Source organism: Ranitomeya imitator, chromosome 8, assembly GCF_032444005.1.
Source record: "Ranitomeya imitator isolate aRanImi1 chromosome 8, aRanImi1.pri, whole genome shotgun sequence".
Taxonomy (NCBI): Eukaryota; Metazoa; Chordata; class Amphibia; order Anura; family Dendrobatidae; genus Ranitomeya; species Ranitomeya imitator.
Genome location: NC_091289.1, coordinates 26,161,841 through 26,186,458, shown reverse-complemented (window position 1 = coordinate 26,186,458; position 24,618 = coordinate 26,161,841). Strand labels below are relative to the sequence as shown.

Here is a 24,618-nt window from a genome sequence, read left to right as displayed (position 1 = left end):
AGGTATGGGATGCAATGGACGGCCAAGTGGTATGTGACTGGTGCCTCAAAAAGCAACATGCCAGTTGCTACACTTCAGCTCATCTCCATCCGGCCCCTATCACTATATGATTAAGTTCTTACTAGACTTTATAGTAAGCACAACCAGTGTGATCTGATAACTGCCAAGGACAAGCCAAATACTCCGAGGCAATCTATAACTGTTTAATCCCTACCAGACAGATTAAGCATATAATTGACCCATATAATCCCTGTATCATCTACAGTCAAATGTTTCCTCCATCTGATTCGCCTTGACAAGGACTCTGCAAGAAAGCTATCAAGCACACGGTATTATTATCAGGATAGTGTTTTTCATTAAACTTAGAGATGGCTTTTTAATCACTGATCTTGGGGACTGCTAGACTTAAGCAGATGAGCCGTCATTAAGCACATCTGTTGTAATCCTTATATTTTCCTTGGGCTGCATCTTGAAGACATACATGCAGACAAAATAATAATCAGTTTCCTTTATCTGTATTAACTGGTGACTCCCTTGATCATTTGATTTCTTAAATCAAATATATTCTAGTGGAAGTCAACTTACGGGAGACCGAAACAATGTGGTAAGAAAAAAGATTTCAAAAGTGAGGTTTACCATGAATTGGAATTGGCAGAAATGGGGCCGTAAATAAAACGTGCACTGTTATGGTGTCTTATGTGACCGGTATACGATTTATTTCACCTTCCGTTGGCCAAGAACATGAGTCCAGATTTCCAGCACTCAAGGCAAGTGACTCAATTTCATTGTGGTACGAAAATGCCTTTGGAAGATGGAAAACTACTACTCAACTAAATGAAAATACCGAAATTTTCAGACCTACAAAGGTTATTTCCCCGATTGACGTCAAGTCTATTTGGATATAGCCACCTTTGACTACATTCACATCTACATCGAAGGCTCCATCACAGTTTATGTTGCCTTTGGCAGAAGAAATAGAATTTCATTCAGGACTTTTCTGCCTATCAAACTGATAAACACTTTGGCATAAGCGAAAAGAACCGCGCTATAAATCTTTTGCTTCCATCAGGCGCTATAGGTCTGCTTCATGCATCAGATCTCAATGAGATGGTCCAAAATCCAAAGTAATTTCCATCCTAAATCTCTTTCTATTTAACGCTATAAAGTATGTTAGAGAATAGTTTAAATTATAGCCTATAATTTAAACTATTCCCTAACATACTTTGATTAAAAATCTCCTATTCTTCCCTAACTACACTATATTACTGCTTTTCTTTTTTTTCCAACTTCCTGTTTTATTACACTGTTTGAGGAGAGTGCACTGTCAATGTTCATTGTCAAACAGATACAGGGGGTGCAGAGGTCAGCGTCACCCCCGCAAGTAACTTGCCGGGGCGGTGCTCATCTCTGCACATCAGGTATTCTGACACCACACACAGACAGTGCACTATCCTGCAGGCTTGTTAATACTGATCTGAGCCAGTGAGAGAGTGCACTGTCATTGTGCACATTGCACATCACCCAGGGTCTTCCACAGTAGTTGAAATGAGCATTACTGATGACATTTTGTTTCAGGAAGGGGGCAGAGGTTGTGTTAGAGACTGCTGCCTCTGCCTCCTAGATGACATTCTGTTTGACTATCCCAGCATTAACTGGGATTCTCAAACAAAGTGTCATAAAAAAGGAAGTAAAGTAAGAAAGAAAAACAGTTAGAATAATTAAGGGAAATTTTATTTAACTATATTAGAAAATAGTTTCTATTATGGCATTAAACAGAAAGGGAGTCAGGATGAAAATTACTTTGAATTTCAGACCGCCCCTTTGGAAAGTTATGGATTTCTAAATAACATATTTAGGTAAAAAATGATGTTCAAGGTTGAATATTCATTTTAACCCCTTGAACTCCCGGCTGTTTTTAGCATTAGAGGCAAAGGGAAAAGTTCTATTTTTTTTTTTATTTGGTGCCCCGTTTTCTCCACATATACTTTTGATCATTGTGGCCAAGGAGTTCTATTTTAACCTCACTGGTCCAAAGGACTTGTTTTCAAAATGCATGATGCTTGATTAGATGTTCTTTTGAATACTTCTAATGCTGAATTTTATGGTGAGGACGCAGGAATGATGACTTTTCCATGAAGGCCATATTTGTGCAAGTGTCTCTGAACAGTAGAACAATAGAACAATGTACCACAATTCCAGTGTCTGCTAAATCTTTCTGAAGTTCTTTTGCAGTAAAGAGGGTGATCTAATTTGCCTCTCTAGCAATCCTACGAGCAGCTCTCACTGAAATTTTGCTTGGTCTTCCAGACCTTATCTTGACCTCCACTCTTCCTGGTAACTGTCATTTCTTAGTTACATTTAAAACTGAGGAAAGGGCAACTTGAAATTGCTTTTCTATCTTCTTATGGCCTTCTCCTGCTTTGTGGGCCTCCACCATTTTCATTTTCAGAGTGGTAGACAACTGCTTAGAAGAGTCCATGGCTGCTGTTTTTGGCATAAGGTTAGAGGAGGTTGGTTTTTAAAAAGCTGGCCTTTCCTAACTATGATAGTGAACAAGCCATAACCCTAACAGGCTAATTAAGGTTGGAAACCTTGGTGAAGGTCATCTGAGCACACAAATCTCTTTTGCATCAGCCCATTTTCCTTTTTGTAATTTTTAAAATAGACCCTTATCTGTCCACCTAAAGAGAGTGGGAACACCCCTTTGATATTCCTCTACATATTGGAAACTTGGGCTGAAAGGTGGCAGATGAGGTTTAACAATGATAAATGTAAGGTTATACACATGGGAAGAAGGAATCAATGTCACCATTACACACTGAATGGGAAACCACTGGGTAAATCTGACAGGGAGAAGGACTTGGGGATCCTAGTTAATGATAAACTTACCTGGAGCAGCCAGTGCCAGGCAGCAGCTGCCAAGGCAAACAGGATCATGGGGTGCATTAAAAGAGGTCTGGATACACATGATGAGAGCATTATACTGCCTCTGTACAAATCCCTAGTTAGACCGCACATGGAGTACTGTGTCCAGTTTTGGGCACCGGTGCTCAGGAAGGATATAATGGAACTAGAGAGAGTACAAAGGAGGGCAACAAAATTAATAAAGGGGATGGGAGAACTACAATACCCAGATAGATTAGCGAAATTAGGATTATTTAGTCTAGAAAAAAGACGACTGAGGGGCGATCTAATAACCATGTATAAGTATATAAGGGGACAATACAAATATCTCGCTGAGGATCTGTTTATACCAAGGAAGGTGACGGGCACAAGGGGGCATTCTTTGCGTCTGGAGGAGAGAAGGTTTTTCCACCAACATAGAAGAGGATTCTTTACTGTTAGGGCAGTGAGAATCTGGAATTGCTTGCCTGAGGAGGTGGTGATGGCGAACTCAGTCGAGGGGTTCAAGAGAGGCCTGGATGTCTTCCTGGAGCAGAACAATATTGTATCATACAATTATTAGGTTCTGTAGAAGGACGTAGATCTGGGGATTTATTATGATGGAATATAGGCTGAACTGGATGGACAAATGTCTTTTTTCGGCCTTACTAACTATGTTACTATATATGTTACATGTTAAGGTCAGTTTCAATCTCTGTATGCTAGGTACTAATGGATGCAGATCAAGGTTCTTTTTACCTTTAGACCATGACCATGGGTGTGTATCGCAGGACCTGCTCCTGGTCTTGTAGACACAGAGAAGTGACCATGATCGCACAATCACAGCTCCATAGTATCTCGGCGCAGGTCCTCTGTCAATAAGAGGAGTCCCAGCTAATTCATAAGGACATCCATGTAGAAGACTGCTTAAAGTTTAATCAGTGCTAATCTAAGGGATATACTGGCACTATGTAGGCAACTGGAAATAAATATAAAATTATGAAGATAAATCTCTAGGGTATGCGCACATGGGTTGCATGGCAGAATATTTTCCCACCGTTTTTCCAGATGGCAAATGCGCCATCTATTACAGTAGTAGCTTTTTGGATAAAAATCTGTGGATTTTTACCAAGGATTTTTCCTTTGGCATGCAAAGGGTGGAATTTGGGTGAAATATGCAGAATTACCGCAGTGAAATCTTCAGCTGTTTTCAGCATTAGGATTTGGCTGCAGATTTGGATTTGCTTGGATGCAGTGAAATACGAAATAAAATGGTTGTACATTGCTTTATGAATAATAGATATGACTAAACTAAAACTAAGGGATAACTGTACTTTCAAGTAAAGTTTAAGAATAAGCTGTCATCTCTAAACACATGAGAAATACCCCTGTTTCTGGCCTTTAAATCACTGTATTTTCATCCAGTCTTCCCTCCGCAGGCTCTATCTCTTGATTTGCAATTGACTTTGAGCTACTGGGTGAGGACTAGCTGATACGATTTCTCCCATACACAGCGCAGCATACAGAGAGGGATTTCTGCTCATCATTCCTTAGTTAGCACTCAGAGATAGTGCTGTAGCACATGGGGTTAAGTAATTATTTTATACGGAGGGTAGGAAGTGTCTTATAAGTAGAGAAAGACCAGAATTCTCTGATAAGATATATTATAAAGTCTCTTATATTCGCCTGTACTATTCATTTCTGCACATTTTGTTGAAAGAACAGTTACTTTTTAAGGTTTAAGCTACACGCAGATTGTTTTGCTGTGAAATTTTCAATTTTTAACTATTGAGCTACAGGTGCTGTCAAAAAAGACACGTTAAAGGGGTTGTCCACCCCTTCTCAATATGTATGTTTCCCCCCTTTAAAAATAACAGCAAGTATACTCACCTCCAATGCTAGCGCTATGCTAGAGGTGTTGGCACTGTCTTTACTGGCAATTGTGTAACAGTGCAATGCCATGCAAACCTTGCAGACAATCACTGCTGCTCTCTCTTCCTCCAAATGTATGTAATGCATTCGAAGGCAGGGAGAATGAAGCCAATGTTGATTGGTTGAAGGGTTCGTGTGACGTCACACTGTTACGCAATCGCGGCGAGAGTCAGTGCCGACACTGTTGGAATGGCACTGAAGTTGAATGGCACCTTCAGTGCCATTCCAACAGTGTCGGCACTGTCTATCGCGGCGATCGCGTAACAGTGTGACGTCACACGAACCCTTCAACCAATCAGCATTGGCTTCATTCTCCCTGCCTTCGAATGCATTACATACATTTGGAGGAAGAGAGAGCAACAGTGATTGTCCGCAAGGTTTGCATGGCATTGCACTGTTACACAATTGCCAGTAAAGACAGTGCCAACACCTCTAGAATAGCGCTAGCATTGGAGGTGAGTATACTTGCTGTTATTTTTAAAGGGGGGAAACATACAGATTGAGTAAGTGTTATTATTTTACATGGGGAAAACATAAGGTTTCAAAAGGGGTAGTGGAGTAGAGGACAACCCCTTTAATCTGCAAACAACTCTTGTGGACTATGTACAAAAAGTCTGTGGGTAGCCTTAGCGTAGGATACATGTACACATTTGCAACCTATAATTTTAAACGCTCCAGTCATCTAATTTTTGTTTACACGGCTCCTACACAGATCTATTTATCTCCATGGTTACAGACTACAAACAAACCCTATGTAGTCTGATCCAGAAGTGACACTACCTTCCATCTGTCCCCTACTTATTGCAATGCAGCAAGAATTGGTGGGTGTTCCTGCACCCTAACCAAAACAGAATACATTGGGTTCACTGCTGCATTCAACAAAAGTATAAAAAGTGTTAAGTTAATTATTAATTAACATGGAGGTCTATACTCAATTTATGTTTTAAATCAAGATTTGATATTTTTTTACAGTTATATATTAGATGCTTTGATGAAAAAATTGTATATTTATTGCAGGAAGACAGAGGTTTGGTAAAAATTCACGCATTAATATCTACCGGTCATAGAGGACTAATGTCGACCATAGACATTAGATGACAGTCATTATCGGCCATCTCTCTCATACACTTCAGCGTTCACTCTTCCGATCACGCCTGTGTGATTTCTATTAGAAAGGCGCCGCCAGACTTCCCTACCAGAGACTTATCTCTGTCACAACAATGTGATCGGAAGCCAAGCATCAGACATGCCCTATTGATGATTGATATCTCCCCTTAACAATTAGTTGGATAGTGTCTACATTCACATTAGAGTGTTGGTTGAACATGTCAATATCGGTGGGTTTGGCCAACATTAGGCTAATGTGCATGGGGGCCAACCACGAGGAGACCATTTTGAAGGTACGCTAAAAATATCTACTGCATAAATTGACAAGCTGGAAATTTATAACCTGCCCTGCAGGTCACTTTGTTACCATTGCAATGTGCTGCAGATTTTACACCCACAAATCCATACGGAAAATCCAAAGCTTATCCACAAATGTGTAGACATACCCTTGAGGTGGTCATTGATTTGGCATTGGAATCTTAAGATAGGCAAACAGGATGTTAATATGTGTGCCCTATGGGTACTGGAATGCAGTGGAATCAGCCAACATATTTACAGTATGAATATCGATAAAAAAGTATAACATTAATAAGTTCATGTGTTTACATAAAATGTCAATTATTGATACATTGTTAAATCAACTTATGGAAAAAAATCATTAATGGTCGATCCCCAGGATAAAATTTACATGCGTGATCAATGACCCTCAGGACACCCACCAATTACCTGTATTTAGGCACAGCAACGTATCCATATGTGCAGCTGTAGCTAGTAACACAGGTCATATCCACAGTGCTACAAACCTTTTCTCAAAGGGAATGTCAAGTGAAGAGAAGTAATCATGTATCCACAGAATGGATGATAACTTATAGATTGGTGGAGGTTCGAGCACTGGGGATTCCCAAGATTGGAAGAAAATTATATCCAGCTCACCGTATGGGAGATCTTACGTTTGTTTGGAAAAAGCTGTGTCAGGGCATGGAGCAAATCAATGGAAGAACCAGAAGATACAGCTCAACGAACTGTGAACAAGCCTTTATTCACAAAGTGTCCTGTAGAGGATAAAACAAGATTTCGGTGGTACAGATTCCATGACAAGCGACATCATCGTGTTTCAAGGGATCTAGCACCCTTATTCATGATATAATAAATGAGGGTGCTAGATCACATGAAATGTGTTGATGTCGCTGGAGCTGGATCTTCGGGTTCTTCCACTGATTCCCAAGATAGGCAATATGGGGCATCTATATCTCCGTTAGGATGGAATACCAGTGTGTATATTCAATCACTGCTCCTTTCATTCTCTTTGGAGCTGCTGGAAAATGGTTTGGTAGCACTATAGAGAATGAATGGAGACGACTAACAGGAATAAAAGTGCCTCATTCTGCCAATCGGTGGAGGTACCAGCAGTTGGATCCCTACTGATCTATAAGCTATCATTACCTAACCCAGAGATAGGTGACATCGTAAGTAGGGTTGAGCGAAACGGGTCGGCCAGATTCAGAAGTCGCCGACTTTTGGCAAAGTCGGGTTTAATGAAACCCGACCCGACCCCTGTGTGGGGTTGGCCATGAGGTCAGTGATCTTCTGAACTGGAATCGGAATTCCGATACCGATTCCCCATATGTTTAAGATATCGGGAATCGGTATCGGAATTCAGATTTAAGTATAAAATAAAGAATAAAAATAAAAAATATTGCTATACTCACCCTCTGACGCGCCCTGGTTGTAACCGGGAGCCTTCCTTCCTAAGAATGAGCGCCTGAAGGACCTTTCGATGACGTCGCGGCTTGTGATTGGTCGCGTGAGTGGTCACATGGGCGTCACGTGACCAATCACAAGCCGCGACGTCATCGAAAGGTCCTTCAAACGCTGATTCTTAGGAAGGAAGGCTGCGGGTTAGAACCAGGGCGCGTCCGAGGGTGAGTATATTCCTCTCCTTCAGACCCTGGGAACCATTAGACCCCGACTTTTCTATAGGATCGGCCTATTTCACTCGATCCGACCTTTGAAAAAGTCGGGTTTCGTGAAATCCGACCCGATCCTATAAAAACAAAAGTCGCTCAACCCTAATCATAAGTTCACTGAGTGACCCATTTAAAGAAGCCCTCCTCTTTCCATCGAAGTTTTTATCCTCTTAATATATTTTAATCATCATATTATATAGCGCGGTGTACTTACAATTGCTCATTTTGGCCTTCTACTCAGTTAATTCTTCTCTTTTCCATTAGATCTATGACATCACGTGATTAATAACAGACTAGCTGAATCCTTCAAAGCGCTATGTAAAAAAAGGAGGCAAATTTTCCCAGCATTAGTCATCATTAGAACTACAATTCTACATCACTGTAATGTCCCTGGAAGCCCAGCTCTATCCCCTCTTCATCTCCTGATCCAGCTACTCCGCTACTTCCCCTGACAGGGATTTTGCTGTGATGTAGAGTTGTAGTTCTATTGATGACTCATGCAGGGAAAAGGAGACTTACTGTCGCTTCATAGAGCTTAGAAAAATTATTCTAGTCTGGTTTTAGTCATGTGATGCCATAGACCTATCAGAAAAGAGAAGAATTAACTGGGTAGAATAGCTACAACTACATTTATTATAGCAAAAATGTAAAACAGGAGCGCATTTATTGTCACATTAATATTCAAAAACTTTTGGGGAAAAATTATTTCTGGAAAGGTTAGAAAATGTCATTTTCTCTCCATAACTAGACAGCTAGGAACTAGTCCCTTGACCCAGATCACATTAATGAAACCCTTGAATGCAGAATACATAATTGCAGTGGATTAAATGAACATCTTGAGGATTAACTCTTTTCTAAGCACCTGGGTAAATATCATATTATTAATATTCTTTGCATCACTTATTGCATAAAAAAAATGAATAAGTAAAAGAAAAGAAGTTAAAGACATAAGTAAACCAATAATCCTTTGGGAAAAAAAGACAGTAGCCACCAAAAGCGGTAAATTATTTTAGGACTGTAAAAAAACCCATAATAATAATAATATTGATACAACACTATGATAGTGCTAAGATGAATTATGAAATGGTTAAAAAAAATTAGATGAGTCAAAACCAAAAATTACCTCAAAAATTCTCAGGCACATGACAGAATTATTATCATCCAGCCTTTTCTAAATGGGGAAGACAAGAGGCATAAATAAAATGACAAAAGGAAAAATAAATTTTAGGGTAAAAAAAAATTGAAATAAAAAGGGAATAACGTAAACAAGGGAACAAAAGGAGGCAAAGTATCTAATTATATTTTTGAGTGAGGAATTTTAGCTCTTTTTTTAATCAATAATTAGTTTGATATAAGTAAAAAAAATGGGAGAAAGTTGAGTTTTCCCGTAAATTCGTATTTTATTTTTCTTTACATTTTATGCTGTTAAACGATATTATTACTATGAGGTTTGTCTGGTATTAATTTATATTTCCCCATAATCTTACAAATATTGAAAATAACAATGACACTAACACTCACCCTCCCAAGGTCCAGCACTGCCTCTTCACCACTGCACCAGTCTTTTTTGACAGGCTGCAACGTACGTAAAGGCTGCAGCCAATCACTAGGTTCATCGGTGATGGCAAAGTGGACAACATCATTTCCTGAGTCCTATAATTGGCTGTTTTTATCAAATGGGCTGTAACCAATTCAGCCAATCAGTAAAGAACAGGGAAGCAGCAGAGAGGCAGCGTTGGACCTCAGTAGGGTGAGTATAGATGTTTTTGTTATTTTCCAATTTTGCAAGTTTACGGAAAATTAAAATGAATCCCAGACAATGTCTTTAAGAGACAGTCGTAGTTCTTCTGAGGTTTGTAAATAGATAACTTTATCAGTAAATTTTTATTTTAACTTTTAATAGAATTATTTCAATTTCTGGAAATTGTTTCAAAGATCAGCAAAAATAATTTCACAAAATGTTTTGGAAACTATGATTTGGAATGATACAAATTTCATTTAGCTACTGTTTATCCTTAGACGACACATGGAAGAACAAAAAGAAATAGGGTTATAGGAGAGACGGGAGAAGGGATAGAAAAGGCAATATAGGCATCAAAAAGATTAACCCACAAAGAATTTCGACAATTGAGTAAATTTGCAGAATGGCTGCCGTTCTTGTGGGTTCTATCTTATTTTAATGCCTAGTGGATGGGTTTTCATAACTTTCATTCCCAGGCACCTAAAGTTTAAAAAGTTGGATGGGCACGCATGCATAGAGCGACGACGAGCACCACTCCGTGTGCTGTATGCATGTAGCAGGCATTCTCAGTGGATGTGGGTCATGCTAGTAGATGTACACAGGAAGATTATTTGACTCTAAATCATGCCACTTGACATAATGTGAAAAAACTTTTGACATGAGAGATAAGTTCCATTTCAATTAAGAAGATGTCAGTGAGAGAGTGAAAAAAAAAATCATAAAGGAGAGATAGTTTTAAGGAAGGAAATGCAAGAAGCACACACAAAAAAAGATAAACGTAAAAACAAAAAAGTTTTGATCAGAAAAGAAAAAAAGTTTTGTAGCACACTGTGAAAAGCGTGAGAACGCAAAGTAGGAAGAATGCATGACCAGGCCAGAAGATGCACATAACAAGTGTGATAGACGAGAAATGTACTGGGTGAATTACAGAGACACATGCAACACACAAGACCTAGTTAAGAACAGACTCGTTTAGCAGTCGTAGCCTCGGCAGAAGACTATTACAGACAGGAATACAACATGTGTCACACATTCAAGGCGACAGGAACATTAACACATAATATTCTGACTTCTATCTTCCTACGTATGGAAAATATACATGTCACATATGTAATATTTTCATACGATATCATGAACATAATTATATTTTTTTACACCTAGTTTTTTTTCTTCTATTGGCTACTATTTACATAATTTTAAAAGCATAGCTTGATGTTCCAGGGTCCAAAATCCCTGGGTCTATCAAATGCTTAATTGTACAAGTAAGATGTCTCCATCCACCTTAAAGAGGAAGTCTACTACTATAACATTAATGACCTATCCTTAGGATGTCTGATCGATGGGAGTGTGACACCCGGCACCCCCGCCGATCAGCTGTTCTCGATGTTGTCAGCTGCTGGAACTGCTCAGATATGGAGCTGTTCAGCTCTGTTAACTCTAAAGCAAAGGCAACTGGGCACTGCACATCCACCCCTTTTTTAAATCAATATGGGGCGAGTGTGCAGTACCTGGTCATGGCCTCTATTCCGTCGACAAAGCTGTGCAGGGAAGCTCTGTAACTGAGCAGTTCCAACCGCCTCAACAACGGGAACACCCCCATCGATCAGACACCAATGATAGGTCGTCAATGTTAAAGTATTGGACAACCTATTTAATGATCTTATTGTAAAATTAGCATGATATGGTATCGTGTTTCTGTGTACACCGCCCATATTATTTCCCTCATCTGTCATTGGGATTAAAAGCTCTAAATGGTTTCAGGACTCTAAGTCTTCAAACATCTGCCCTTTGGCATAATTTGTGGACTTGAAGCTACTTGAAACTAAAAAGTCTATTTGTAGCACTAGACTATGGACAGCCGCTTGTCAAAGCTACCTAGATGAGGGTATTTCTTATGCCGGTTTCACACTTTAGGATAATGGCATGAAAAAACACTAAGAACAATAGGGTCTTATCTGAATAAAAATGAGATGAGGTGGACAAATGTGCTCACCTGGTAGGATTGTGTGACCACAACCGTTTTATGGACTAAGAAAAGGCCCATGACTTGGAGAACATCAAATGCAGGAGAAAACTGTTGCCAATGGATGAATGATGAAGAGGAGACAAAGATGCAGGGATGTGGTTTATTGTCAATGCATTTTGAAGTCCCACACCTCTTCAACAGGAAAAACCACAAAGAACTTGTGGTTTGACCTGATGAAGAAGTGTGAGACTTCGAAACGCATTGACAATAAACCACATCTCTAGATCTTTGACTCCTGTTCATCATTCATCCACTGGCAATGCAGAATTAACCCATTTTTCTCAAGCCTTTGATGATTTCACACTTCAGACATTCATGCTCTGAGTATGGACTGCAAAGTCTGGATCAATTTTGGTTTTCCTGACACAAACTCAATAGTGACTTGAGATTGGTTCATGAGACAAGAGAGCAGCACAAGCATTACAAGGTGTCAGATTGTGAAACAAGTCTTAAGCCGGCCATATGCATTAGATAGCTGTTGGCCAAACGATGCTTTTGGTGGATCGTTCAGCCAACAGTCGATTTGGCCCGCTCTTCCATACACAGGAGCTCTCGTTTGGCCAAACACTCCTGTGTTGTCTCATCTTTGGGAGAATAATATGATCGGCAGTCCTAAATCAGACATACCTGATCGACATCTTTCCATACAATCAGTCAGCTGGTGCCCCTGTACATATTAGAGTTTTAGCTGAACTAATTGATACCGGTGGGATTGGCCAACAATTGTCTAATGTGTAGGGGGGGCTTTGGGCTGTGTTCAAGTGACTTTTGTAGCTGCAAACCTCTGACAGATACTGCTAGTGGCATGTCAATATTCTTAGCATAATCTATACAAACAAGGGCAAAAAAAATCACCCACAGAGGCCAAACTGGATAATGATCTTGGCTACAAATCTATACAACCATTTGAGGATCCATATTTTGGAATAACTGTATTTCCATTTAATTTAATCATGGCAATGATAATTGATTGACTAGTTTTATTGTGCAATAATATTAATTCTATTTATATCAATTTTAAAGTGTATTTTTTTTCTTTTTTAGATTTTTGCAATTATTGACCAAATGAGATTTGGTCTAAGACAAAACTGAAACTGTCTCTGTTTAAAGAAATTCTAAGCCAAAAATAACAAATATATTTAAAAATTTAACAATCCTATTGTAGTTGTTTTATTTCTTTTCATTTAGGAATTATTATTTTTTTATTTAGATGTGTAAAACTAAGATTTTAGATTTGTTGGCATTCTATCCTGTGGACATATCAGTTTGTTCTTGTGGTTAAAATGTCAAAAGATTTTATTTTTGGCAGCTGGTAGACAAAAAGATTGGAAAGCAGTAATCGGCAAGTAACACATAGTAAGAAAACATATAAGCAGTAGGTCTTACATAAAGAACATACAGTAGGCTTTTTCATGTATCCACAAAGGCCAATTCAGAGATTAGTATGACACAGACCAAGACACGGTACACCAGAGTAAAGATTTAAAGCAGAAAAGAGCAAGTTAGAGGGAAATAAAGAAAGGTTTGTAAGAAGATCACTTTTTTTTGGTTCAAAATGTGACTTATCCCACTGTCGCTTATTTTGTCACATTTTGGGGCATCTCCCCCTTGCTGTTCAAGGAGGAGAAGGCATTTACTTACATCAAATAACCTTTCTATATATATCTCCTCATTGACCTTATCACGAAGGACATCCTGAGAGTGACGCACAAATGTGACATAGGCATCAGCGAGGTCCATTCCTGGTTTCTGCGAAGAAAAAAAAATGAAACGTACAGTTAGGAATGACTCATATTCATTGTTTTGTCAGGCATCTGTCATTGAGTTATCTTTGATCTAGTCTAGTTACGCATACAGGGGCGGACATATCATTATCGAAACGTGCAGCCACACAAGGATCCAAGAGGTAAGGGGGCTCAGTATCACCTCCAAAGTAGGTGGAATTGTGCATTATGATGAGCTCCTGGACTTCAGAGGGCCAATATGCTGTTCTTGCACAGGTGCCCAATTCTGTCTGTGCCTGCCATTGGATCTATTAGTCGGACATGCTTAATTGTTACTTTTTAACTATAGTATAACTAATGCTCTCGAGCCTGCAAATTACTACAATTTAAGGTGCCCCATGCACAATAAGTAGATGGTTCGCACAATTATATGGCCAGCAGCTTTCTATTCCAACTTCTCCATAAACAGGAGCACTCACTCTGTTCTCTACGAGAGAGCTAGTGCCATTGGCCTTAACTCAGGGAGAAGTAAAGGTTTGGCAGCCAAAAATTGTAAATGCCAGATACTTATCTGCCCCCAAATCATCTGTTTTGGAGAGTCAGGAGTCACCCATAAACATTAGACTGTTGGCCAAGAAATTGGTAGGTTCGGCTAACGTTAATCTAATGTGTATGGGGACCATAAGCATCCAATGCAAAACCTAACAGTAATGATGTAATAAAAGGATAACTATTGGGAATTATTTCAAAATTTGCTAACTTTTAAACATCTTCATGTAGAATTCCTCACTAAAATACTAAGAAACTCAGTAACATTTCTTATAGATGTGAGTGGGACAATAAACATACTGCACATTGACAGAAAGGAAATTTACATTTGAGTTCTACTTGTTGGATTTAGAGATGGAAGAACTGATTTGCAAGACTATGGTCCATCGGCCAGGTCAGTGATTTGTGACCACTGGGCAGAAGGCCAGCAAATCTCATTTTGATAACCCATTCTCAGCTTTTCGTTTGATTAGCTGGGCTCACGTGATATCCTCATTGCGGCATGACGCACACACGATGCTGCCCCAGGCCGGGAATGCAGGGAGGTGATGAGATAGCAGACTTCTCATCCAATGGTCACATATTATTGACCTGGCCGATGAATCGGAGTCCTGTGAATTGATTGTCCCATCTCTAGTTGGATTCAATATTCTGTACTTACACCAAGAACACTACATTTCATATTTTTCAAAAATGGAAAGTCTCAAACTCAAACACATAGTTGTTTTATGGCTCTGTGTATTTGGTCCTTTATGCGTCTGGCAGCACTACCTTAGCTATAAGCTGTGGCTCTATGTGCCTCTAATTTTGCATGAAAGCATTTGGAATTTTAGGTCTAGGGTGCTGAAAGGGAATGTTTTTGTTAACTTTTGCATACAGTATTTACTTTTACATGTTATTAAACAAAAAGGCAAACCTATTCCAATTTCCTTTGAGAGTAGTAATTTTCTTTTAACAAAAGAAGATCCTTTTTCCGTCCAGTTACTTACCACTCGGAGTCTGGTAACCTTCAAAAGCAGGTAGCTTTTAAGAGCTAAAAAGATATTTTTTTGGAACACTATATACTATATATTCTATATAAAGTAAACAGATATCCAGTGCCTTTTGATATTTTTTTTAGCTTAATAAAAAAGGTAATGTTTTTCCTTGTGGAGAGTGACATACCGGCTCTGGCATGTCAATGTAAGGAGGAGGCTTATTCACAGTGCAATGGGAAATTTAATATGCAAATTACCTCTTCAGAGAGGAAGAGTACTTGAACTCTATAGCGCCACCTGTTGGAAGTCGCGATCCTACAAATCACTATCGACCCTTTAACAAGTATTGCAAGATGACTTAGTATAAAAGCCAAATCAGAATCTCAATTTGCAGACTCAGTGTTTGGAGTATTGCCCCTCGTCAGTGCAACGTATGAGTTCTTATTTGTCTAGGTGAGAGGCTCTGGACCAAGTTCTAAGGGATAATGTTTATCCTTGTGGAGAGTGACATACCGAGGGAACATTACCCCTTCAACCTGAATCCAATGTCTCTCAAGTTATTTAGCCTACTTAGACACTAACACAATGAAAAAAATCTTTATACATCCCATGTGAGGCTAGTGTTCAAACGTCTGCACTCAGTACTGGAGCTATATCTTGAATTGCGATCGAAGAGTAAAAATGTGTGAATATGTCATATTCAAATTCCGCAGATATACTAAAAATTGGCATTGGCATTGAATTAATTTGGTGCACTTGCATCTGCCCAGAAGAGGTTGGGGGGGGTGTGTTATTCACTACTTGGGGCAACCCCTTCTCAAATCGTATGTTTCCCTTTTGTAAAATAACACCACTTATAAACATCTTTCATACTGATGTCGTTCCGGTGGCATCAGCACTTTTTCTCCCAGTGATTGTGTCACAGTATGATGTCATGCTAACCCTGTGGACATCAGCTGCTGCTTCACTCTCCTGGCCTTTGGACTACTCATTTATTTCGGGAGGAAGTTAGCACTACTGCTCTATCTCTTCCTTTGGATGTATGTAATAAGTTTGAAGATGGGAAGAGTGAAGAGGCTTCTGACTGGCTGCAGGGTTTTGTGTGACATAACTAAGTGATGCGATAGCTGGCAAAGACAGTGCGGACATTGTTGAATGTTGCCGTCACAGGGAGTGAGTATGTGTTGTTATTTTAACATGGGGAAACATTCGGAATGAGAAAAGGTTGTCCCAACTAGTGGACAACTCCTTTAAAAAAAATCTTACTCACCTCTCTTTGGCCCACTCCATACCTCTCCCATTAACTTCCGGACTTCCAATCAGCTCTTCTATCTTCCCTCTTCTATTTTCCTTCTTCTACTTTCCTTTTTCCTGCCCTTCGGAGCTCACTAGACTCAGCGCCATTATGCATAGCATGATGAACGTCATTGATATCAATGATAGATTAACATCAATGACGTGTATAGCGCCCCATGTAACAGCACGTGGCCTAGTGAAAAGTCGGACAGGAAAACAGAAAATAGAAGATAGAAGACATAAGAGAGGAGACAGAGGAAATGTATGGAGGACCAGGCATTGTTGGAAAAAAAAATGGTGGGCGCCGAAGAGAGAGGTGAGTATAAAATTTTATTTTAAACCTTTCTCGCCCCTCAGAATCCCGAAAAATCAATTCTGGATGCCATTTTTCTCTAAGGTTTGAAAATCAAATTTGGATTCTAATATTCTTTTTAGGAAATTCATTATTTGATTCCTTACAAAGTGTTTGCTCATCTGGAATCAAGAACCATTTTGAATGTTTCTCCAACTATGAATAGACAGACATTCCGTCTTCTTGTGGTGACCGCCGCTGATATTGAGGAATGCAACGCACAGATATACAGTATATTCTATGAAGGCTTCATGCCACGTTCCTCGAACAGCCGCTAGCTTCGAGGCAAGGAGAATACATGCTCCAGGTAAAAGGCTGATTTCTAACAAAATCTCATTAAAAATTCTGACAGTGCTCATTATGCAGTCAATGCGTCTTCGTTCTCGATATGGAATATGTTTGCAAACAAATCCTAGACGTTTCTTTATAACTGTTTTTTTTTTAGCTTTCATCCCGAGCCCATCAAAATCTCTGAAATATGAGTTTGTCAGGCCCTGTGAATTCAAGTTAGTTAACACTCTGGTGTAATTTCCAAGGGTGAAAATTAAGAGCATTTGGGGAGCAATAGGACTGTAATTTAACTTTTTTGCTTACACAAAGCAAACAATTATCAGGCAAGGGAGGAGGGGGGCAACTTTCGGCCCTTGAAATGTGGCGACAGCTAACACTTGCTGAAACAATGACAAGGTACTAATTTGAAATACAAAGAGATTAATATAAATGCAGTCCTGTAAGAAAAAAAAAATAAATAAATTTTCCGGTTTTCCTATTTACTATTATTTTGCTACATTTATTTTAGTAGACGGCAATCAGTTTACTCATTTTTGAAACCTTCCATAAAATATAATTTGCGCGTATATTTGCAAATTTTTGAAATGACGGACGATAGATTCTAAATTAGAATGTCAACGTGTTTAACGTAAACTTTGATTAGTAATTTCTTCCTCATTATAGTCAGTGAGAAACGTCAAATATGCTGCGTTGATTATATTATTCTTCGCTTAGATCTAAGTGTTGCGGAATAAGAACATAACGGGCCGCGGTCAAGACCGTCTCGAGGCTTTGATCGCTCCATAATTTGTAAATAACGCATTGTGTGCTTTCCATGTTATTGTCTATAATGGTTTCCACTTCAGTTGCTCGGCATTATCCCCCTGTTATGTTATGCACTATGCTTTTAAAAAAAAAATCTGTACCACAATGACGGTTATTTTTCGGAACAAACAGAACAGAGGGATTCTGTTGATAAATATAATTTCCCCTTTTTTTTACGTGGAATTCAAAATAATTTCCACAAGACAATAGCTTTAAGTAAATTGCAGTGTTTTATATCAACTTCCCTAATTAAGGAAAATAAAAGCTCTGGTAACTCAATCTAGATGTCTCTCGTCTTGTCTGCACTATATCCTTTACCATTAACCATTTACTATCTGGCAAAATGTTAAGCTATATTTATGCTTGGGCATGCAAATTGCTTGATATTAAAAAAAAAAATTAGATTGATAAGATTTATTTGATGTATTACATTTTGTTGGAAACATTGGTTAAGTCGATATTATATTGTAAAAAAAATATACATTTTTAAGAAAATGCAATTTTTTTCTTTACATGAACCCCAAAATAATTATTAATAAATTTAAAAAAATGTAGAGAGATTTTTACCAGTCCATCTATATCATGCTTCGGATTTAGTGTTTAAAACTGTTATTTTACTTAAATGACTTAAACTTATATACATTTATAAAATTATATATTTTTCATTTACTTTACGTATTGGAATATATATATATATATATAAAATAAACATTATGTTTATAATCTTTACCAAAAAAACAAAAAATAAAAAAAATAAAAAATATATATCTCTATATACAGATATAAAATTATATATATATATGTATATATATACATATATGTATATGTATTTTACATATATATATACATATATAAGATCATACATATATATTTTTTAAATACATAAAAATTATTTATGCATTTATTTTATATATATATTAAACATATTCGAATTATAACTTTTACAGAAAAAAAATTGTAAAAACATATATTTTATATATGTATATAACTATACATATTTAATTGTAAAGTGCTGCAGAACATGTTGGTGCTATATAAATAAAACTATTATTATCATTTATACATGGATATAAAATGATATTGTTTTAATTTATTTACATATGTATATATACACATACGGCTTCATACCGTATATAAAATCATACATATTTTTAATTTTTTTTTTATATATATATACATATATAATTATATTTTTTTTACATATTTCTATATGTATATACACAAATATATTCATGTATATAATATATATTATGATTTTTTTTAAAGGATAGTGACTACTATACCATGACATATATTTATATCAATATTTTTCTATTATTCCTAAACATACATGACTTCCAATTTCGAGGCCATATTTTAGATAATGTATTTAATAATATTATATTCTACATGGTATAAATGTTTATAAAAAATATTTGCTTAAAATTTAGCTTTTTGCAAATTTCAAAATGGCAACGATTGATTTTCTTTTGATCAAATAGACGCCTCGACGCTGTCACCTGTAATTGAATATTTGCGATAATTCATCCAAGAAAATGAAAATACATCTGATATAAACTTAATCTACTCTTTTAGTTTTGGATGTAAGATTTGAATTAATATTATTCTAATACTATATTATGGCCGAGATTAAAAAAAAAGGGGATTTAGAAGAATATATAGACGAGCTCTAAAGTATTAATTTGCTCGCGAAAAGGTAGAATTTATTCAGGAGCGCGACAGATTAAATAATGAATTTACTTTTAAGTGTTGTACATTTACAAACGCTACCCATGAAATCTAAATCTTACAGTCAATATTCATGTGCTTAACCTCAATTTAAATGCAAATGTCTCGCCACGTCTAAGTGCTCTATTCATAAACCGCGAGTGTCTATTTCATTAGTGCGTCATGTACCGCCGATAGCGTTAAAAAAGATTATATCGATGTCTTATCAGGACTTACAGAAAACAAAAAAATGAGTAATTTTACCATATTTTATAAGCATTCAAAATACAGTGTAAAAAAACGTTATATTTCGCGGGTCGTTCGTGTCGGATATTGTCACAATAAAAAAATGAAATATAAATACAAAATGTATTTTTTTAAATATGAAGATATCATAAACTTCTGATACCTAAATTGAAATATATAGAACGTGTCTATTTTAATTGTTATTATTATTATTGTTATTATTATTATTATTAATAATAAAAATAACAATAATAATAATAATAATAATATGTATATGTATATTTAAATTATTATTACTAATTAAATTATTATTAATTATTAATAATAATAATAATAATAATAATAATAATAATATGTATATTTTAATTATTATTATTATTAATTAAATTATTATTATTATTAAAATAATAATAATAATAATAATAATAATAATAATAATAATAATAATATGTATATTTTAATTATTATTATTAAATTATTATTATTAATATTAAAAATAATAATAATAATAATAATAATAATAATAATAATATTGTACAAAATAAAATAATTAATAAAACAAAAAATAAATAAACAATGTTAAATAATACTTACTGGAACATCCACATACTTGGAAGCCGCTTTGACCTTGAATGAAAAAGGACACTTAAATAAGGTTATTTTATTCTATTTTTTGATCTATAAATGGATAAAGATTCATTTAATGGAGATGACAAATGGGATTGAAAAAAAATGGCACTTTATAGGAAATTCTTATCTCCGAACTTTCAGAAAATTATACCTGGGTTGATTTTTTTTTTCCCTGAGTTCTTTTCAAAATGATAAAATTCCAATAAGCAAATTAGCTATTTTTTTTTTCCCCAGGAAATGAGGATTTTCTTTTACACTTATTAACTTAAAACTAATATATTTGATACAATATAAAAGTATATAAAATACGTTTATTTTTTTAGACATTTTTTTTATTATTGTATTAGTCACAATTTCTTACGCTTACTGTCTATTCACTTACTTAGCCGACCTATGAACTGATTAAATTTCAGTCTTGATGGAAAATTCAAAGTGTTCGGGGAAAAGCTGCAGATCTCTAAAATACTAATTTATTTAGCGCGGTATTATATATTGATGGACGTCATGCTCCCAAAAAAAAAAAAGTAAAAAAAATAAATAAATCGATGAATGGAAAGTAATATATGATGACTGCAGAAATCATGTTTACTTACTGTGAATGAGAGGAAGGAAGAAAATAAGGTTCCTTCATCGTATCTGGAAAGTTTAGACAGAACTCCTTCGAGAATTGTCACAAACTAGTGATACAAAATGTATAAATATCACTGAGAATTACAGATACTTTTTAATAAATATTCTAGTATAAATTATATTAGCATAATGTCATCAGAATAGAAAGTATCAATCATTTCTAACATTATTACAATGGTAAAAAAAATAAAATTGTCATTTAAAAAATAAAAAAAACGCTAAAAAATGGATACACTACTATATGTCTTACAGACGTCAGTTCACAATCAGTTAGATGATATGCTAAAATGTCTAACAATAATATTTTGCAATAATCAGGAGTTAAAGGGCAGGTCTAGTTTTTATGCTCATTCTAAGGCCGCGTTCACACTATCAGTATTTGGTCAGTATTTTACATCAGTATTTATAAGCCAAAACCAGGAGTGGGTGATAAATGCAGAAGTGGTGACGTGTTTCTATTATACTTTTTCTCTCATTGTTCCTCTTCTGATTATTACAGATACTGATGTAAAATACTGATCAAATACTGAACATGTGAACATGGCCTAATTCAATAGATATATATATATATACAGTGGGGATAATAATGGAGAATGGAGAGGTCTGTAATTGTTAACGTAGGTACATTTCAACTGTGAGACAGAATCTAAAAATAAAAACAGAAAATGACATTGTATGATTTTTTTTTTAAATAAATTGTATTTTATTGCATGAAATAAGTATCTGATCACCAACCAGCAAGAGTTCTGGCTCTCACAGATCTGTTAGCTTTTCTTTAAGAGATCCTCCTACTCTGCACTCAGTACCTGTATTAATTGCACCTGTTTGAACTCGTTACCGTCATAAAAAACACCTGTCCACACACTCAATCAATCTCACTCCAACCTCTCCACCATGGCCAAGACCAAAGAGCTGTCAAAGGACACCAGGGACAAAATAGCAGACCTGCACAAGGCTGGGATGGGCAACAGGACAATAGGCAAGCAGCTTGTTCAGAAGGCAACAACTGTTGGCAAAATTATTAGAAAATAGAAGAAACAATATGACTGTCAATCTTCCTTGGTCTGGGGCTCCATACAAGATCTCGCCTTTTGGGGTAAGGATGATTCTGAGAAAGGTCAGGAATCAGCCCAGAACTACATGGGAGGATCTGGTCAGTGACCTGAAGAGAGCTGGAACCACAGTCTCAAACATTACCATTGGTAACACACTATGCCATCATGCCATCATGGATTAAAATCCTGCAGGTCACACAGGATCCCCCTGCTCATGCTAGCACATGTCCAGACCCAATTGAAGTTCACCAATGGCCACCTGGATGATACAGAGGAGGCATTGAAGAAGGCCATGTGGTCATATGAGGCCAAAATAGAACTTTTTGGTATCAACTGCACTCGCCGTGTTTGGAGGAAAAAGATGGATGAGTACAACCCCCAAAACACTGTCCCAACCATGAAGCATGGTGGGGGAAACATCATACTTTGGGGGTGCTTTTCTGCAAAGGGGATAGAACGACTGCACCGTACTGAGGGAAGGATGGATGGGGTCATCTATTGCGAGATTTTGACCAACAACCTCCTTCCCTCAGTAAGAGCATTGAAGATGGGTCATAGCTGGTTCTTCCATCATGACGATGACCTGAAGCACACAGCCAGGGCAACTGGCTTTCTAAAAAGCATTTCAAGGTCATGGAGTGGCCCAGCCAGTCTCCAAACGTGAACCCAATAGAAAATCTTTGGAGGGAACTGAAACTCAATGTTGCCCAGCGAGAACCCTGAAACCTGAAAGATCTGGAGAAGATGTGTATGGAGAAGTGGGCCAAAATACCTGCTGCAGTGTGTGCAAACTTGGTCAAGAACTGTAATTGCAAACAAATGTTTCTGTACCAAATATTAAGTTCTGTTTTTCTATTGCGTCAAATACTTATTTCATGCAATGAAATAAAAATTAATCTTCTTTAAAAATCATATAATGTGATTCTCTTGATTTTTTTTTTAAGATTCCATCTCTCACAGTTGAAGTGTCCCTATGATAATAATTACAGATTTCTCCATTCTTTGTAGGTGGGAAAACCTTCCAAATCGGCAGAGTATCAAATACTTACCCTCTCCACTATATATATATATATATATATATATATATATATATATATATATATAGTATATATATGAAAAAGCATAAAGCATAAAGCTGACATTTCTATTTATTAAGAAATGGAACTGAAAATTTAAAAAAATTCCAGTTGTTAGAATTATTTTTGGCCAAAACCTTAAGTGTTTTATACGGGTCGTGAAACCTGAGTTGGAATTTACCTTTGCAACTAATAGTGTAATCATTTCTTTAACTGTTTCTTCAATTAGCTCATCAATTTTTGAATGGTACTGGTGCTAAAAAAAAGGAGACAGAAAAAAAAGGCAAAATATTAAAACACTGAATACACAATGACCCAGGAATTATCAGGCTTTTGGGGGCCTCAAAATTCCTATGTTACTTTTTAATTTTAAGAGTATCAGCTGTGAAAATAAGCTGTTAATGAACCTGACTATCCTTTTTGTAGACACCGTACAACATGCAGCATTGAATAAATTAATAATAGTAATAAAAAAAAAACAACATGAGGAATAATGAGATTTTGATGAGTTAGATTTTTTTTTTTTTTGCTTTTGATTTATTAGAACCGTTTCCCCAAAAATGATCCAATTTTTTTTTTTTTTAAAGGACATGAGTAATTAAAATATATCACGGAAAGATTCATTTTCACTTGTTTGCATTAATGTCTGTTTAAAATGCTAATTAAGTCAAAACAATGAGGATGTTGACAGAAGGAAGGAAAAATAACTGAAATAAATGCTAATTATACGTTGGGGAGTGAGGGGTGACATTACAGTTGAAAATGTTAGACACACTTACCCACTGTTTAGTAAACTTTCAGATGGATGGGAACAGAAATAATGAGGAAGGTGTGGGAGACATAAAACAAAAATCAATGGAGGTAAAACAAAAATGGAGCATGAGAAGCAAACGGAATGGAAATAAAAAGGGCATGCGATGAAACCGAGATATGAGCAATAAAAGAAACATATGTTGGGAGCGCATTTTTTTTAATGCATTATATATTGAAGCCGTGACCCAAGTCTAGAAGCAGAAAAAAATCCCATTTCAAGAGATGCAAAATAGAGATTAATTTTGTTATGCACACCCCTTCTCACATGTAAAACGCCATGGAATAAATGGCGATGTAATAATAAATAATCATTATAATTAATTTCTATTATTTACATCACATGGACTGTAGTAACATTGTCAACACATGTTACGGTTAGTTAAGTAAATGCAAAAATAAAAAAAAATTAGCATGAAAAAGTATAGCCTCGTCAAGGCGCCAGGACCTTGTTGCAGATCTGTAAATTGACACCCCAAGAAAATGGTTCCTAGATCGAAAGAGGCAGATTTTTTTATATATATATACTTAGTTCAAATTTTTTTTTTGGTCTCCCATATTCGAGTGGGGTCGGTCATTAGGCGTTGTGTCCTTAGTGATGTGATGTGATATGAAATAGGAGAACATGGAGAAAACCCACACAAACACGGGGAGAACATACAAACTCCCTGCAAATGTTGTCCTTGGTGGGATTTGAACCCAGGACTCCAGCGCTGCAAAGCAACAGTGCTAATAACCACTGAGTCAACCTACCAATGGAAAACTAGGAGCCTATCCATAACACTGGAAAGCCAAATGTAGGATCTCAGTAGAAG

At 36.5% G+C, this 24,618-nt stretch overlaps 1 protein-coding gene across 23 annotated transcripts in view; it reads right to left on the bottom strand.

The window, feature by feature from the left end:
• CADPS (calcium dependent secretion activator) overlaps nucleotides 1–24,618 on the bottom strand; it is a 548,041-nt gene that overhangs the window by 45,293 nt on the left and 478,130 nt on the right. For 9 of the 23 annotated variants that reach the window (XM_069736610.1, XM_069736601.1, XM_069736612.1 and 6 more), the window contains 4 exons: nucleotides 23,175–23,249; nucleotides 20,826–20,909; nucleotides 20,197–20,229; nucleotides 13,298–13,405 (listed from right to left, as the gene is read on the bottom strand). In XM_069736610.1, coding sequence (XP_069592711.1) covers nucleotides 13,298–13,405; nucleotides 20,197–20,229; nucleotides 20,826–20,909; nucleotides 23,175–23,249 — 300 coding nt within the window. Of the gene's footprint in view, nucleotides 1–9,012; nucleotides 9,061–13,297; nucleotides 13,406–20,196; nucleotides 20,248–20,825; nucleotides 20,910–23,174; nucleotides 23,250–24,618 lie in introns of all 23 variants that reach the window. The other 14 variants (XM_069736596.1, XM_069736608.1, XM_069736598.1 and 11 more) reach the window with 3 other exon arrangements.